General features: G+C 51.7%; 1 protein-coding gene across 1 annotated transcript; it reads right to left on the bottom strand.

The window, feature by feature from the left end:
- Window positions 1-11624: 11624 nt before the first annotated feature.
- On the bottom strand, window positions 11625-15629 carry CCDC194 (coiled-coil domain containing 194). The gene is made up of 4 exons (XM_073016817.1): window positions 15059-15629; window positions 12951-13047; window positions 12413-12545; window positions 11625-11861 (listed from the first exon to the last, which is right to left on the bottom strand). Exons 1-4 carry the CDS (start codon window positions 15527-15529, stop codon window positions 11711-11713), a joined length of 852 nt encoding a protein of 283 aa, XP_072872918.1. The 5' UTR covers window positions 15530-15629; the 3' UTR covers window positions 11625-11710.
- Between the last annotated feature and the right edge of the window lie 632 nt (window positions 15630-16261).

The following is a 16261-nucleotide window of genomic DNA, read 5'->3' as shown; positions in this document are numbered from 1 at the left end:
CTTTTCCCCTTTGTGAGACAGGGTATAACCGGTGCCTGGTCACTCTGTGGCTGTTGTTATGATTAGGATCATTTCCTGCTGGAGGCACTGCTGGGGGCTCCGTGAGATGGTGAATGAGAAGTGGTGGATAGGTGGGACCGAGATTCCTCCCTCAACACTCAAAACCCTATGGGGGGGCTGGGCATAGTGGCTCACACCTGTAATCCCAGCATTTTGGGAGGCCAAGGCAGGCGGATCACCTGAGGTCAGGAGTTCCAGACCAGCCTGGCCAATGTGGTGAAACCCCATCTCTACTAAAAATACAAAAATTAGCTGGGTGTGGTGGCGGGCACCTGTAATCCCAGCTGCTTGGGAGGCTGAGGCAGGAGAACCACTTGAACTCAGGAGGCAGAGGTTGCAGTGAGGTGAGATCAGGCCACTGCACTCCAGCCTGGGAGATAAGAGAGAAACTCTGTCTCAAAAACAAAAACAAACCAACCAAAAAACCATGGGAGTTTTCTGGCGTCGCTGTGGGTCACCCCCACAGTTGGACCCAGAGGGGTCTTGGGGACCAGGAAGCAAAGGATTCTGTGTGTCCTGCCTATCTCCCAGAATCAGGAGCTCCAGAAAAACGCTCCCTGGAGTCCCTTCTTTGTTTGCTCCACACTGGGTGATGCCAGGCACCCCCCAAGACGCATCAGTCCCAAGCCCAGCCACAAGCAACTCCCAGTCTTGGGAGACAGACTGGGACGGGTACCTCCCGACCCCGTGGAGTCAGGGTGGGCTAGAGGGACAGGAGCAGGGAGCTGGAAAGGAGGCTGGACTCCGGACAGGTCACAAGTGTGCAATTGCTGTCTTCTGTAGGGGAGTGTGAAGGCTGGGGCGTGCAGACCCGTCCTCCCATTAGCCAGGGTAACAGAGTGGGGAGGGGTCGTTGACAGAGCAGAGGGGTATTCCAGGGTGGTGCTCAGTGAGGCAAGAGTAGAGTTGAGAAGAAGGAAGTTCCCAGGGGTGGGCAGGAAACCCATGTCTGACCTTTGACCTTTGCAGCTACCCGGTGGTTCCTGATTCTGATTCCGGACCCTTCCCAGCGGCGTCGGCGGCGGCTGCTAGTGGGGGAAGGAGGGCTGGGGGTTGCCATGGATGCCCAACCAGCCATTTCTCCAGGTTGGCCAGCCCCACCCAGAGCCCCCCAGAGCTGTGCAGGAGAAGAACATCCTCCGTAATGGGGGCAATGTAGTCTGAGTGAACCCAGCGTTACAATTTAGAGTTCTGGAGTTGAGTTCTGACTGTGTCACCTACCAGCTTTTGTGGCCTTGGAGAAGTGACTTTCCCTCCCTGGGCCTCAGTTTTCTCCTGTCCGAAGTGGAGATAGCCAGGCACAGTGGATCACACCTGTAATCCCAGCAATTAGGGAGCCAGAGGTGGGAGAATCAATCGCTTGACCCCACAAGTTTGAGAGCCTGTTCAAAAAAAAACCCTCCCAAAACAAACACAGAACAAAAATCAAGTGAAGACAACATAGCCAGTTTTCTTTTTTGAGACGGAATCTGGTATTGTCGCCCAGGCTGGAGTGCAGTGGCGCCATCTCGGCTCACCACAACCTCCGCCTCCCGGGTTCAAGCGATTCTCCTGCCTCAGCCTCCTGAGTAGCTGGGACTACAGGAACATGCCACCATGCCTGGCTAATTTTTTGTATTTTTAGTAGAGACAGGGTTTCACCATGTTGGTCTTGAACTCCTGACCTCATGATCCACCCACCTCGGCCTCCCAAAGTGCTGGGATTACAGGTGTGAGCCACCGCACCAGGCCTGATTTTTTTTTTTTTTTTTTTCCCCTTACAAAAAAGGTAGGCCGGGCGCGGGGGCTCACACCTGTAATCCCAGCACTTTGGGAGGTTGAGGCGGGTGGATCACGAGGTCAGGAGTTCGAGACCAGCCTGGCTAATGTGGTGAAACCCCATCTCTACTAAAAATACAAAAATTAGCTGGATGTGGTGGTGGGTGCCTGTACTCCCACCTACACAGGAGGCTGAGGCAGAAGAATTGCTCGAACCCGGGAGGCGGAGGTTGCAGTGAGCGGAGATCGTGCCATTGCACTCCAACCTGGGCGACAAAGCAAGACTCCCGTCTCAAAAAAAAAAAAGGTAAAGATAGACTTTCCTCTTTTTGCACAGTATTATGTCTTTGAGATTCATTGACTCCTTTGGCCGGCTGTTTAGGTTTTCACCAGATACATTACAATAAAATGACGCATGGGCACTGAGATTGTTGCTGAGTTTTTTGTTTCAATAAATAAAAGAAGATTTAAAATCAAATTTCCGGCCGGGCGCGGTGGCTCACGCCTGTAATCCCAGCACTTTGGGAGGCCGAGATGGGTGGATCACGAGGTCAGGAGATCGAGACCATCCTGGCTAACACGGTGAAACCCCATCTCTACTAAAAAATACAAAAAACTAGCCGGGCGAGGTGGCGGGCGCCTGTAGTCCCAGCTACTCGGGAGTCTGAGGCAGGAGAATGGCGTAAACCCGGGAGGCGGAGCTTGCAGTGAGCTGAGATCCGGCCACTGCACCCCAGCCTGGGTGACAGAGCAAGACTCCATCTCAAAAAAAAAAAAAAAATCAAATTTCCTGGTTGTGTGCAGTGGCTCACATCTGTAATCCAAAGCGCTTTGGGAAGCCAAGGCAGGTGGATCGCTTGAGTCCAGGAGTTCAAGACAAGCCTGGGCAACATGTTGAAATCCCGTCTCTATAAAAAATACAAAAATTAGCCGGGCATGGTGGTGGGCGCCTGTAATCCCAGCTACTTGGGAGACTGAGACAGGAGAATTGCTTGAATCCAGGAGGCAGAGGTTGCAGTGAGCCGAGATCATACCACTGCACTCCAGCCTGGGTGACAGCGTGAGATGGTCTCAAAAAAAAAAGGAAGAAAAAAAGAAAATCAAATTTCCAGAAATGAATGAAATTACTGGGTCTCAAAGTGGGCACATTTTTACATTTTGATAGTTGTCACCAATTTGTCCTTCAAAGAAGTTGTTTTCATTGACATACTTGCCTGCAAGGTCTGAAATCTCCAACATGGACTTTATGAAAATGTTCTGTTTGTGTCCTTGACCAGAAAAATCTGGAGGGAGAACGTGAGCGCCTGATCGAGAATCTACATGAAGTCAAATGCATCGGCCCTGACGTGAGTGTTGGGTTTTTTCCTGAAAACAATTTGTCATGTTCACAGGAAATTTTGCAAATGAATCCCTTCAAATTCCCTTGGAGGGGCATCAGAAAATCAGGCTTGCTTTTTAAACCCTTTTGTTTTTCTAAACAGAAAACAATTGATTTGGTTTCATTTGTTTGTTTGAGTGGAGAAGGAAAAACTGTCATGAGGAAGTCAACTCTGTGTCACTCCCTGAAAACTGACACTGAAGTCCTCATAGAGACACGAGTTAAAAAAAAAAAATCACTCAGAACTTCAGGAAGGTCCTTGAGGAAGTGATATTTCTGGTGAAGAAAGATTTCGGTGAAGTTCAGTAAACGCTCCACTATTTTTTTTTTTTTTTGGAGACAGATTCTTGCACTGTTGCCCAGGCTGGAGTGCAGTGGCACAATCTCGGTTTACTGCAACCTCCACCTCCCGGGTTCATGCCATTCTCCTGCCTCAGCCTCCTGAGTAGCTGGGACTACAGGCGCCCACCACCACGCCTGTCTAGTTTTTTGTGCCTATAATAGAGATGGTGTTTCACCGAGTTAGCTAGGATGGTCTCGATCTCCTGACCTCATGATCCGCCTGCCTCAGCCTCCCAAAGTACTGGGATTACAGGCGTGAGCCACGGCGCCTGACTTTCTTTCTCTCTCTCTTTTTTTTTTTTTTTTTTGATACGGAGTTTCGCTCTTTCGCCCAGGCTGGAGTGCAGTGGCACGATCCCAGCTCACTGCAAGCTCCGCCTCCCGGGTTCATGCCATTCTCCTGCCTCAGCCTCCCGAGTAGCTGGGACTACAGGCGCCTGTCATCTCGCGCGGCTAGTTTTTTGTATTTTTTTAGTAGAGACGGGGTTTCACGTGTTAGCCAGGATGGTCTTGATCTCCTGACCTCATGATCCACCCATCTCGGCCTCCCAAAGTGCTGGGATTACAGGCTTGAGCCACCACGCCCGGCCAATTTTTGTATTTTTAATAGAGACTGGGTTTCACCGTATTGGCCAGGCTGGGCTTGAACTCCTGACCTCAAGTGATCCTCTCGCCTCGGCCTCCCAAAATGCTGGCTTTACAGGCAGGAGCCACTGCACCCGGCCAACCCTCCACTTTTACGTGCACGTGTTTGGTTTTTGGTTAATGGAAGTGAAATTAAGTTTTGTGCTTTTGGAGGTGACAGAGGCAGCGAAGAGAGTCCTTCTGTGGGGTGGGGGAAACCTGTGATCTCTGGGACTCTGTGTTCCCTGTTGAAAAATAGGGACCTAGGCCGGGCACAGTGGCTCACGTCTGTAATCCCAGCACTTTGGGAGGCTGAGGTGGGTGGATCACCTGAGGCTAGGAGTTCGAGACCACCCTGACCAACATGGAGAAACCCTATCTCTACTAAAAATACAAAGTTAGCCAGGTGTTGTGGCGCATGTGTGTAATCCCAGATACTGGGGAGGAGGAGGCAGGAGAATCGCTTGAACCCAGGAGATGGAGGTTGCAGTTAGCTGAGATTGCACCATTGCACTCCAGCCAGGGCAACATGAGCAAAACTCCATCTCAAAAAATAAAAAATAAATAAAAAGGCCGGACGTGGTGGCTCAAGCCTGTAATCCCAGCACTTTGGGAGGCCGAGACGGGCGGATCACGAGGTCAGAAGATCGAGACCATCCTGGCTAACCCAGTGAAACCCCGTCTCTACTAAAAAATACAAAAAACTAGCTGGGCGAGATGGTGGGCGCCTGTAGTCTCAGCTACGCGGGAGGCTGAGGCAGGAGAATGGCGTGAACCCAGGAGGCGGAGCTTGCAGTGAGCTGAGATCCGGCCACTGCACTCCAGCCTGGGTGATAGAGCAAGACTCCGTCTCAAAAAAAAAAAAAAAATAAACAAAAAATAAATAAATAAATAAATAAATAAATAAATAACAAAAGAAAAACAGGGACCCACTTCCTTGCCTGTGATTGGGGGGCTGGAAAGGTTAGGTTGCAGCTGGCCCATGTCCCCTCCTGCCATGGCTACTATGGACTTTCCATTTTTGTCCCCTACCCCTGTTCCTCCAGCTATGGGAGGGGAGCTGCAGTGTGGCCATGGGTAGGGATTACCCAGGATGGTGCCCTGGAGACAGGGGTAGACAGACAGAGATAACCAGAGACAGAAAGACACTTCGAGAGATGACCAGCAGAGGCCCAGTGCTGTTGCTCACGCCTGTAATCCCAGCGCTTTGGGAGGCCGATGCAGGTGAATCGCTTGAGGTCAGGAGTTCGAAACCAGCCTGGCCCAACATGGTGAAATCCTGTCTCTACTAAAAATACAAAACTTGGCCCGGCGCGGTGACTCACACCTGTAACCCCAGCACTTTGGGAGGCCGAGGCGGGCGGATCACAAAGTCAGGAGTTCAAGACCAGCCTGGCCAGCAAGGAGAAACCCCATCTCTACTAAAAAAAATACAAAAATTTGCCGGGTGTGGTTGTGCACACCTGTAATCCCAGTTACTCAGGAGGCTGAGGCAGGAGAATCACTTGAACTCGGGTGTGGAGGTCGCAGTAAGCCGAAATCGCGCCAATGCAGTCCAGCCTGGGCAAAAAGAGTGACACTCCATCTCAAAAAAAAAAAAAAAAAAAAAAAGAAAGAAAGAAAGAAAAGAAAGAGAGAGAGAGAGATTGAGAGAGAGATGACCAACAGAGACCAAGAGGGATCATTAGACAGGTGGAGACAGGGAGATAGAACAAGGACAGCTCAGTGGCTGGCTCTGTAGGGTGGGAGGCAAGTGTCACTGAGAAGTGCTGTTTGCCTCTCTGGGCATCTGGGGAGCCTCAGTGCAGACCTAGTTCTCGGCCTGTCCTTCTCAAGTCACCTCAAATACTCACCGACTCTCTGTCTTATGACTTCCCTGGGGTTCAAAGCCTCCAGCCTCAAATTCCCTGCTTCCCAACATTCTTTGACACTAATTCTACTTGTGCCCCTCCTGCTCACACATCTGTCATGGCTCCCTGTCACCCTCTATCCTCAGAACTCTTTTTTTTTTTTTTGGAGACGGAGTCTCGCTCTGTCACCCAGGCTGGAGTACAGTGGCGCGATCTCAGCTCACTGAAACCTCCTCCTCCCGGGTTCAAGCAATTCTCCAGCCTCAGCCTCCCCAGTAGTTGGGATTACAGATGCCCACCACCACACCCAGCTAATTTTTTGTATTTTTAGTAGAGACGGGGTTTCACCATGTTGGCCGGGCTGGTCTCGAACTCCTGATCTCAAGTGATCAGCACACCTTGGCCTCCCAAAGTGTTGGGATTACAGGAGTGAGCCACCACGGCTGGCTCAGAACTCATGTTCAGGAGTCCCTCAGGCATGGCCAAGATGGAGCCAGCAGGGGAAATAAATAAATGCATAATGGTGACAATGACAGTTCCCGTGGACAGCCCTGTGCCCTGCCCTTTACACGGGCCAGTTCTTGGACCACACAGTCCTGTGGTGAGGGGGTCTTGAGTCCCTAGGGTCCTGGCTGGAGCGAGGCCAGTCTCCAGGCTTCCAGCTCTGGCTGACTCCAGAAGGAGGAACCATTTCCTGCTGGCTTCTGGATTGACGCCAGGGCCGGGGGAGGGGGTTTCAGACCCACCCTGTCCGACTCTCAAAACTCTGGGCCCTCAGGAGGCGGCAATCGGATCTGCTGGCTGGGGCGGCCCCTGGTGGCCGTTAGCGGAACACAACAGCTAGATCTCCTCTTCCCGCAGCCTCATTTTCCCCATAGGCAGAGCCTCCAGGTGAGGCCCCTCTCAGGTGAAAGTCCTGATCAGGCACCCACAAACCCCAGGTGTGTGGGAGGATCATGAGCAGGACTGGCTAAAGGGGGTGGAACTCTGACAGAGTTCCAAGAGCTTCCAATCCCCTCTCTACACCAGCCTCTTAGGAATGTTTTAAATTTATTTTTATTTACTTAGTTTTTGAGTCAGGGGTCTCACTCTGTCGCCCAGACTGGAGCGCAGTGGCTATGATCTTGGCTCACTGCAACCTCCACCTTCAGGGTTCAAGCAATTCTCCTGGCACAACCTCCTGTGTAGCTGGGATTACAGGTGTGCACCACCACGCTCAGCTAATTTTTATTTGTATTTACTTATTTATTTTTTTGAAATGGAGTCTTGCTCTGTCACCCAGGCTGGAGTGCAGTGGCACAATCTGGGCTAACTACCACCTCTGCCTCCCAGGTTCAAGTGATTCTCTTGCCTCATCCTCCCGAGCAGCTGGGATTACAGGCGCTCACCACCTCACCCCGCTAACTTTTGTGTTTTTAGTAGAGATGGGGTTTCACCATGTTGGCCAGGCTGGTCTCAAACTCTTGACCTCAGATGATCCACCTGCCTCGGCCTCCCAAGGTGCTGGGATTACAGGTGTGAGCCACCGTGCCCAGCCTATTTATTTAGTTTTCGAGACAGGGTCTCACTATGTCGCCCAGGCTGGAGTGCAGTGGCGTGATCTTGGTTTACTGCAACCTCTATCTCCAGGGTTCAAGCGATTCTCCTGCCTCAGCCTCCCAAGTAGCTGGGACTACAGGTGCGCACCACTACACCTGGCTAATTTTAAAACTTTTCGTAAAGATAGTGGTCTCCCTACATTATTCAGACTTGTCTCTGGCTCCTTGGCTCACGTGATCCTCCTGCTTCAGCCTCCCAGTGTGCTGGGATTATAAACACGAGCCACCACACTCAGCCCAGACACTTTTAAAAACAATTTTTAATTTTTAATAAGTAATACATGTGCATGGTTTTTAAAAATGCAATTTTTACAAAGGGTACATAGAGAAACATGAGAGTATGTCCCCTGCCAATTACCAGAGCCCTGGTTTACTCCCCAGAGATGGAGGCTGTGACCAGTGTCTTCTTCAGAGATATTTGGATAAAGTCACCTCCCTAAGCCCTGCATTAAAAAAAAAAAAAAAAAAGGCCAGGCGCGGTGGCTCAAGCCTGTAATCCCAGCACTTTGGAGGCCGGGACGGGCGGATCACGAGGTCAGGAGATCGAGACCATCGTGGCTAACACGGTGAAACCCCGTCTCTACTAAAAAATACAAAAAAAAAAAAACAAAAAAAAACTAGCCGGGCGAGGTGGCGGGCGCCTGTAGTCCCAGCTACTCGGGAGTCTGAGGCAGGAGAATGGCGTAAACCCGGGAGGCGGAGCTTGCAGTGAGGCGAGATCCGGCCACTGCACTCCAGCCTGGGCGACAGAGCGAGACTCCATCTCAAAAAAAAAAAAAAAAAAAAAAAAATGTCGGGGGACCGGGCACGGTGGCTCACGCCTGTAATCCTAGCACTTTGGGAGGCCAAGGAGAGTGGATCACGAGGTCAGGAATTCGAGACCAGCCTGGCCAACATGGTGACACCCCGTCTTTACTAAAAAATACAAAAAACTAGCTGAGCGTGGTGGTGGGTGCCTGTAATCCCAGCTACTCGAGGCTGAGGCAGGAGAATCGCTTGAACCCGAGAGGTGGAGGTTAGAGAAGATCTGCTTTGGCCATTTAAATGGTGGTTGCACGGGAGGCTGAGGCAGAAGAATGGCGTAAACCCGGGAGGCGGAGCTTGCAGTGAGCTGAGATCCGGCCACTGCACTCCAGCCTGGGCGGCAGAGCGAGACTCCGTCTCAAAAAAAAAAAAAAAAAAAAAAAAAAAATGGTGGTTGCATAGCGTTCCACTGTGGATGGACAGACACTTTTTCTTTTTCTTTCTTTCTTTTCTGTTTATTTTTATTTTTGTTTTTGAGACAGAGTCTCACTCTGTTGCCCAGGCTGGAGTGCAGTGGCACAATCTCGGCTCACTGCAAGCTCTGCCTCCCGGGTTCACACCATTCTCCTGCCTCAGCCTCCTGAGTAGCTGGGACTACAGATGCCCACCACCATGCCTGGTAATTTTTTTGTATTTTTAATAGAGACGGGGTTTCACTGTGTTCACCAGGATGGTCTCGATCTCCTGACCTCGTGATCTGCCCGCCTCAACCTCCCAAAGTGCTGGGATTACAGGCGTGAGCCACCGCGCCCGGCCTCTTTTTTCTTTTTCCTTCCTTCCTTCCTTCTTTCCTTCCTTCTTTCCCTTCCTTCCTTCCTTCTTTCCTTCCTTCTTTCCCTCCCTTCCTTCCTTCCTTCCTTCTTTCCTTCCTTCCTTCCTTCCTTCCTTCCTTCCTTCCTTCCTTCCTTCCTTCCTTTCTTCCTTTTTCTTTCTTTCTTTCTTTCTTTCCTTCTTTTCTTTCCTTTCTTTTTGAGACAGGGTCTCACTCAGTCACCTAGTCTGGAGTGCAGTGGCATGATCACGGCTCATTGCAGCTTCCACCTCCTGGGCTTAAGTGATCCTCCTGCTTCAGCCTCCCAAGTAGCTGGGACCACAGGTGCATGCCACCAAGCCTGGCTACTTTCTTCTCTCTTTCCCTCCCTCCCTCCCTCCCTTCCTTCCTTCTTTCTTTCCCTCTCTCTCTTTTTCTTTCTTTCTTTTCTTGAAGGTGTTTTGCTCCAGTCACCCAGGCTGGAGTGCAGTAGCATGATCTTGGCTCACTGCAGCCTCTGCTTCTCAGGCTCAAGTGATCTTCCCACCTCAGTCTCCTGAGTAGATGGGACCACAGGTGCATGTCACCATGCCCAGCTAATTTTTTTGTGTTTTGGTAAAGAATGGGTTTCACCATGTTGCCCAGGCTGGTCTCAAACACCTGAGCTCAAGTGATCCACCCGCCTCAGCCTCCCAAAGAATTTTAAAACAATTATTTGTAGAGACAGGGTCTCGCTATGTTGCCCAGACTGGTCTTGAACTTCAGGTCTCAAGAAATCGTCCCGCCTTAGCCTCCCAAAATGTTGGACTTACAGGCATGAACCGCCATGCCCAGTATGACTTTCTTAATAATTTTTTTCTAGTTTTCATTTTTCATTTTTAATTTTTGAGACAGGGTCTTGCTCTGTCACTCAGACGACTGACGTGCAGTGGTGTGATCATGGCTCACTGCAAACTTGACATCCTGGGCTCACGTGATCCACCCGCCTCAGCCTCCCAAGTAGCTGGGGCTACAGATGCATGTCACCATGCTCAGCTAATTATTGATATTCTTTGTAGAGACAGGTTCTTGCTATGGTGCCCAGGCTGGTCCCGAACTCCTGGGCTCAAGTGATTCTCTTGCCATGGCCTCCAAAATGTTGGGATTACAGATATGAGCCACCACACCTGGCCAGCCTTGAGTTTGGAGGAGTCAAAGTTATGTGTGAATTTTCAACTGCATGGGAGACTGGCGTCCATAACCTTCGTGTTGTTCAGAAGTTGGAGATTAATCTACCAATTTTTCTGTAAGTCTGAAGTTATGCCAAACATAAAGGTTAAATTTAGATAACAAGCTAAAAATGTTTAAAGGTTAGAAAAACAAGAAAACCCACTAATACATTCATGTGAAATTGAGCAATATAAAATTGTCCATATTTCAATGTTTTTTACCCAAATAAACAGCACTTTCTTGTGATTCAACCTATAGATTCTCTTCCTTTTAGTTGCAGCTTTTATTTTTCTGGTGTGATTGCATTGGCTAGTACTCCCAGAGAAAAAACTACTTGACAGTGGACGTCCTCACCTTGGTACTGATTTTGATGTGTTTTTTTCCTTACAATTTATAAATTTCCTCATTTGATCTATTAGTATAGCAATTAACAGACTTGGGAATATTGAACCATTGCTCCATCTCAGGCATAAGTCACCTTTGTTGCAGTGTAGGTTAAAAACATGGGCCGTGAGCAGTGGCTCACGCCTGTAATCCCAGCACTTTGGGAGGCTGAGGCAGGAGGATCACCTAAGCTCAGGAGTTCAAGACCAGCCTGGCCAACATGGTGTAACCCCTGTCTCTACTAAAAATACAAAAATTAGCTGGGCGTAGTGGTGGGGGCCTGTAATCCCAGCTACCTGGGAGGCTGATGCAGGAGAATTGCTTGAACCTGGGAGATGAAGGTTGTAGTGAGCCCAAATTGCGCCACTGCACTCCAGCCTGGGTAACAAGAGCAAAACTCCATCTCAAAACCAAACCAAAAACAAACGTGTTACTTGGTTATTTTTGTTTAAATTCCATCTGGGAGTTTTGTACCCTTCTCACAGGGTGAGGGATTTGCAGTTTTCCTATTGTGCCACCTTTGTCAGCTTCTGTTGTCAAATCAGCTCCCTATCATGAGTCCAATCACCCATTTTACAGATAGGGTAAACTGAGACCTAGAGAGGGAAAGTGACCCTTTCCGGTTACTCCTGAGCCAGGGCTAGACCTCCAGTCTTCATATCTGTGGGATGTCGGTAACATTGTTGTTAGAGGGGACTTCAAATCCCAGCTAAGCACTAGCTCACTGCATGATCACTTGGGCCTCAGTTTCCCTGTCTGTAGAATAAGCACTTTACATGGTCGGGGAGAGAGGGCTGAGGCTCCTTTCTGTGAAGTTTCCGTTCAGGGCGTCTCCACGGTCTAAAGCTGAGCGTCGCATCCAGCGTGGGGGCGCCTCTATACACGTCCCCGCAGACACCCCCCCACCATGTCTGTCCTCCTGGCCAAAGCCCCCTTCCGGCTGGGGGTCGACTCACCCTCGTGCGCGCCGCGCCGGCCGCCGGCAGCCCCCGGAGGGTCCGGAGCGAGAGCGCGAGCGAGGGCTGGGCCGGGGTCGGGACCCCGAACGGGGACGCGGCCGAGGCGATCTGCGCTGGGGGCTCATCTCGGCTTCCAGGGCGTTACTGCCGGGAAGGGGGAAGGGGGCTGTCAGCCTCTGGTCCCCTGTCCCCAGACATCGCCAGCCCTCATCCGCCCAAGCGTCCCTTTGCTGGGAACTCCATCCCCAGAGATCCCCATCTCCCAGGGTTCCCGCTCCCCAGGATCCGGCATCCGTTCGCCACCACCAGTCATTCCCGGGACGCCTCCCTAGAGACTCCCAGCTACATCCCCAGAAGCTCTATCTCCAGACCACCAGTCTCTTCCTCGATACTTCCTTTTCTTTGCACCCTTCTCTTCCGTTCCCCGTCCCTCTCGGGGCTCCCACCGACGCTGGATCCTGGAGACCTAAGTTTCTAGAATGTTCGCCCCAGCCTGGAATCCCAAGAGAGAGCGCTCCCATCTCCCCTCTCCATCTTTAGGTTCCAACTCCAGGAACCTCCTATTAAATAACAATGCCCCGCCCACAATCCCACGCCCAAATTAATGATTGGCCTAAAGAATGTAGCCCTGCGCAGGCATTGGTCGCGCCCTCCCCGTCCATCCGCCCCCGCCCTCGGGCCCGCCCCTCACTCACAAGCGTTCGCGCAGCACCGCCTCCCGGGCCGCACAGGCTTCGCCCTCGGCCTCCGCCACGCCTGCGCGCCGCAGAGCCTCGTCCAGCCGCCGCGCAGACTCCGTGGCCGCCGCCTCCCAGCGCGCCAGGGCCTCTGCGGGCGCAGGGGTCGGGGTCAGGCTGGAGAGCCGGCGCCCACCCGCCCCACGCACGCCGGAATCCAAGTTGATAGTCTGCATGCCGTTTGCACGCTTTCCTTTATTTGAATTAAATTTGTGCGTACCATTGCATGGCTTCCACGTGCCATTTGCATAGCTTTTCATAGGTTTGCATTGCTTTTGTGAGTCGTTTACAAGGCGTTTGCATGTTTTGTAATGTTTGCGTTGTTTTTGTGACATTTGCATGGCCTCTGCATGTTGTTTTCATTCGTTTAATAAGTTATTGCGTTTATTTCTGTGTTGTTTGCATTACGTTTGCAATTATGCTGGTTTGGATAACTAGGATTCACCTAGGCTCCTCCCACCTCTATCCCTGCCCACTCCCTTATACCACAACGCACCTGTCAGTGCCCCGTTCTCGGCCCCCATCTGGGTCTCCTGTGCCTTGGCTTCGTCCATCTCAATCTTCAGTGTCGTTAGTTGGGTCTGAAGCCGGCTCTGAAGAGTGGAGGGGAAGTGGGAGGGGGTGTAGGCGGAGGAGGGGAGGAGTGAATCGGCCTGGCCCTTTTGGGGAGAGTGAGAAGCCACCTGCAACCCTGTGTCCTAAGCTGTGTGGAACGTCCTTTGGGGCCTTGTAGTTGTAAAACACAGAAGTGGCTTCTGAAGCCTGGGGCACCGAGTGGTGACAGCTGCCTGCCTGGGGGGAGATCTCTACCCAGGTCCAGTGCCACCAACCCTAAGCCACTGGATAGTGGAGAGTGCTTAGCTCTGCTGTCAGATTCAAGTTCCACTTTCAGCTCCATCTGGGACTCGCTGAAGGGATTTCAGACCAACACAGTGAGCCGGGCGTTGTGGCTCACACCTGTAATCTCAACACTTCGGGAGACCAAGGCGGGCGGATCACTTGAGGCCAGGAGTTTGAGACTAGCCTGGCCAACATGGTGAAAAACCCATCTCTCCGAAAAAAAAAAAAAAAAAAAAAAGCCAGGTGTGGTGGTGGGCGCCTGTAATCCCAGCTCCTTGGGAGACTGAGACAGGACAATTGCTTGAACCTAGGAGGTGGAGGTTGTAGTGAGCTATCGCGCCACTGCACTCCAGCCTGGGCAACAGAGTGTGACTCCGTCTCAAAACAAAACTAAACAACACAAAACCAAGCAACAACAAAAACCAACAGAGGGCAATTTGATGGTTGACAATGATTGAATTTCTGGGGTATGTGTAGGTTTCCTCTGGATATTCTGCAAAACGACTGGTCCGGCTCCCTCAGTGCATCTTACAGTAAGGGGGCAGAGCCAGAATTTGAACTCAGAGTAGGCTGCTCTTAACCTCGACTGTCCCAGTCCCTTCTCTTGGTGGGGGCAGAAAAGGGGTAGGGATTTATTTGGATTGATTTTATTTATTTATTTATTTATTTATTTATTTATTTATTTATTTTGAAATGGGGTCTTGTTCTGTCAGCCAGGCGGGAGTGCCGTGGTGGGATCTCAGCTCACTGCAACCTCCGCCCGGGATTACAAGCATGTGCCATCACACCTGGCTAATTTTTGTATTTTTTAGTAGAGATGGGTTTTCACCAGGTTGGCCAGGCTGGTCTCGAACACTTGACCTCAACTAATACACTCACCCTGGCTTCCGAAAGTGCTAGAATTACAGGCGTGAGCCACTGCGCCCGGCTGCATTTTGATTTTTTAATATTCAGATGTTGCACTACCTCGGCTGGGCTGGGAGGTTGGGGTGGAATGGGGGGTGTGCCCAGAGGTATACAGTAGTCACTCCATAAATGGAAATGGCTGGGATTTTGAGGACAGTTCTTTTGAAAGGCTCAGGGCTAGAAAGGGTTAAAAAAAAGTCTGAAGGGTTAGAGGAAAAGGAGAACCTAGCAGGTACCTCCCCCAAGAGGCCAACTTTAGCCTCCTAATTACAGGTGACATGTGTGTTCCTCTCTCAAAATAGGGCTGCTGGAAACTGGCTGGAGTGGGGCTGAGTGGGCACATGGGGGAGGGCCTCCAGTGGTCTGGGGTTTCTCCAGACACCATTTATCTGGCAAATAGCGAAGGACAATGAGACTTTTTTATTTTCTCAGATGGAGTCTTGCTCTGTCTCCCAGGCTGGAGTGCAGTGGCACAATCTCAGAACACTGCAACCTCCACTTCCCGGGTTCAAGCGATTCTTCTGCATCAGCCTCCTGAGTAGCTGGGATTACAGGCGTTCACTATCACGCCAGGCTAATTTTTGTATTTTTAGTAGAGACAGGGTTTCGCCATGTTGGCCAGGCTTGTCTCAAACTCCTGACCTCAGGTGATCCGCTTTTCTGATCAGAAGGTAGCCTCCATGGTGAACTTGACATCTAAGGGTTGGAAGGCATTAGGGCGCTATTCTCAATGCCTTCTCAAGTCTAGGAACTGGGGAAACCGAGGCACAGGGAGGGAATCCTGGGGATGTGTGGGCAGGCCCTCTCTTATCCCAACATTCTGGACTCCCGAGCTCCCTCTCCACCCGGCCCACCTACCTGGCGGCCTTCACAGGCCTTTAATGCTTTCTCCAACTCTCGCCGGATACTTTCTGCCTGGTCCAGCTGCCTGGCTAGGGCCTCCTCCCGCTCGGCAGCCGCTGCCAGCAGGCGCCGCAGCTCGTCGACCTCAGGCGGCGGGTCCCCGGGCGGCGCCGTGGCATTGGCCCCCAGCTCCGGGCAGCGAGATCCCCGAGCAGCCGAGGCGGCCAGATTCCAGGCTACTAGGGCCCCGCCGGCCGCTGCTGCAGCCAGGAAAACGGCCACCCCGCACAGAGCGAGCACCCGCCAGGCACGCCCGGGCTCCGGCCCCGGCTCGGCCATGCCGCGGTCCACAACTCTGGCCCCAGACGGCCACGAATATTTAATTGGCACCTTGGGGCGCCAGGGACACCCACGGTTCCGCCCAGCCTGGCCGTGGCTTCCCGAGTCCGTTGGGAGGGGTTGGACCCCCTCCAGGGACTGGTCCATCCCGTCGAGCCCAAGAAAGGACGAGGGATCCTGGGTTCCTGCATCCCACGTGCTGCCCTCTGTGCCTCAATTTCTCCCTCTGTGAAATGGGGAGAGTATTAACTCCTGCTCGATAGGGCTTGGTAGGAATCAAGCTGGCACATCTGTGGGAAGCGCCAAAGACCACATCTGCAAAGGAAGTGCTTGGCTATCATTTGGGGATATGTTGTTTCCATTATTTTTTAATCTTAAGTTTGTGTGTATGTGTTGCCCAAACTGGAGCACAATGGCAGGATCTTGGCTCACTGCAACCTCCGCCTCTTTGGCTGAAGCGATTCTCCTGCCTCAGCCTCCTGAGTAGCTGGGATTACAGGCGCACGCCATCACGCCCAGCTAGTTTTTGTATTTTTAGTAGAGACGGGGTTTCACCATGTTGGCCAGGCTGGTCTCGAACTCCTGACCTCAGATGATCTGCCTACCTCGGCTTCTCAAAGTGCTGAGATTACAGGCGTGAGCCACTGCGCCTGACTCATTTTAAGTTTTTTGTTTTTTTGAGAGAGAGTCTCGCTATGTTGCCCAGGCTGGTCTTGAACTTCTGAGCTCAAGCAATCGTCCCACCTCGGCCTCCCAAAGTGCTGGGATTAAAGACGTGAGCCACCGCATCCGGCCTGTGGTTCCCATTCTGTTGATGGGGTAACCGAGTTGGGAGATGGGAGGACACACCACTGACTTACAGTTGGTGGAGCTTAGGCT

The sequence above is a fragment of the Chlorocebus sabaeus genome, chromosome 6, assembly GCF_047675955.1.
Source record: "Chlorocebus sabaeus isolate Y175 chromosome 6, mChlSab1.0.hap1, whole genome shotgun sequence".
Classification (NCBI taxonomy): domain Eukaryota; kingdom Metazoa; phylum Chordata; class Mammalia; order Primates; family Cercopithecidae; genus Chlorocebus; species Chlorocebus sabaeus.
This window is presented reverse-complemented; position numbering and strand designations above follow the sequence as displayed.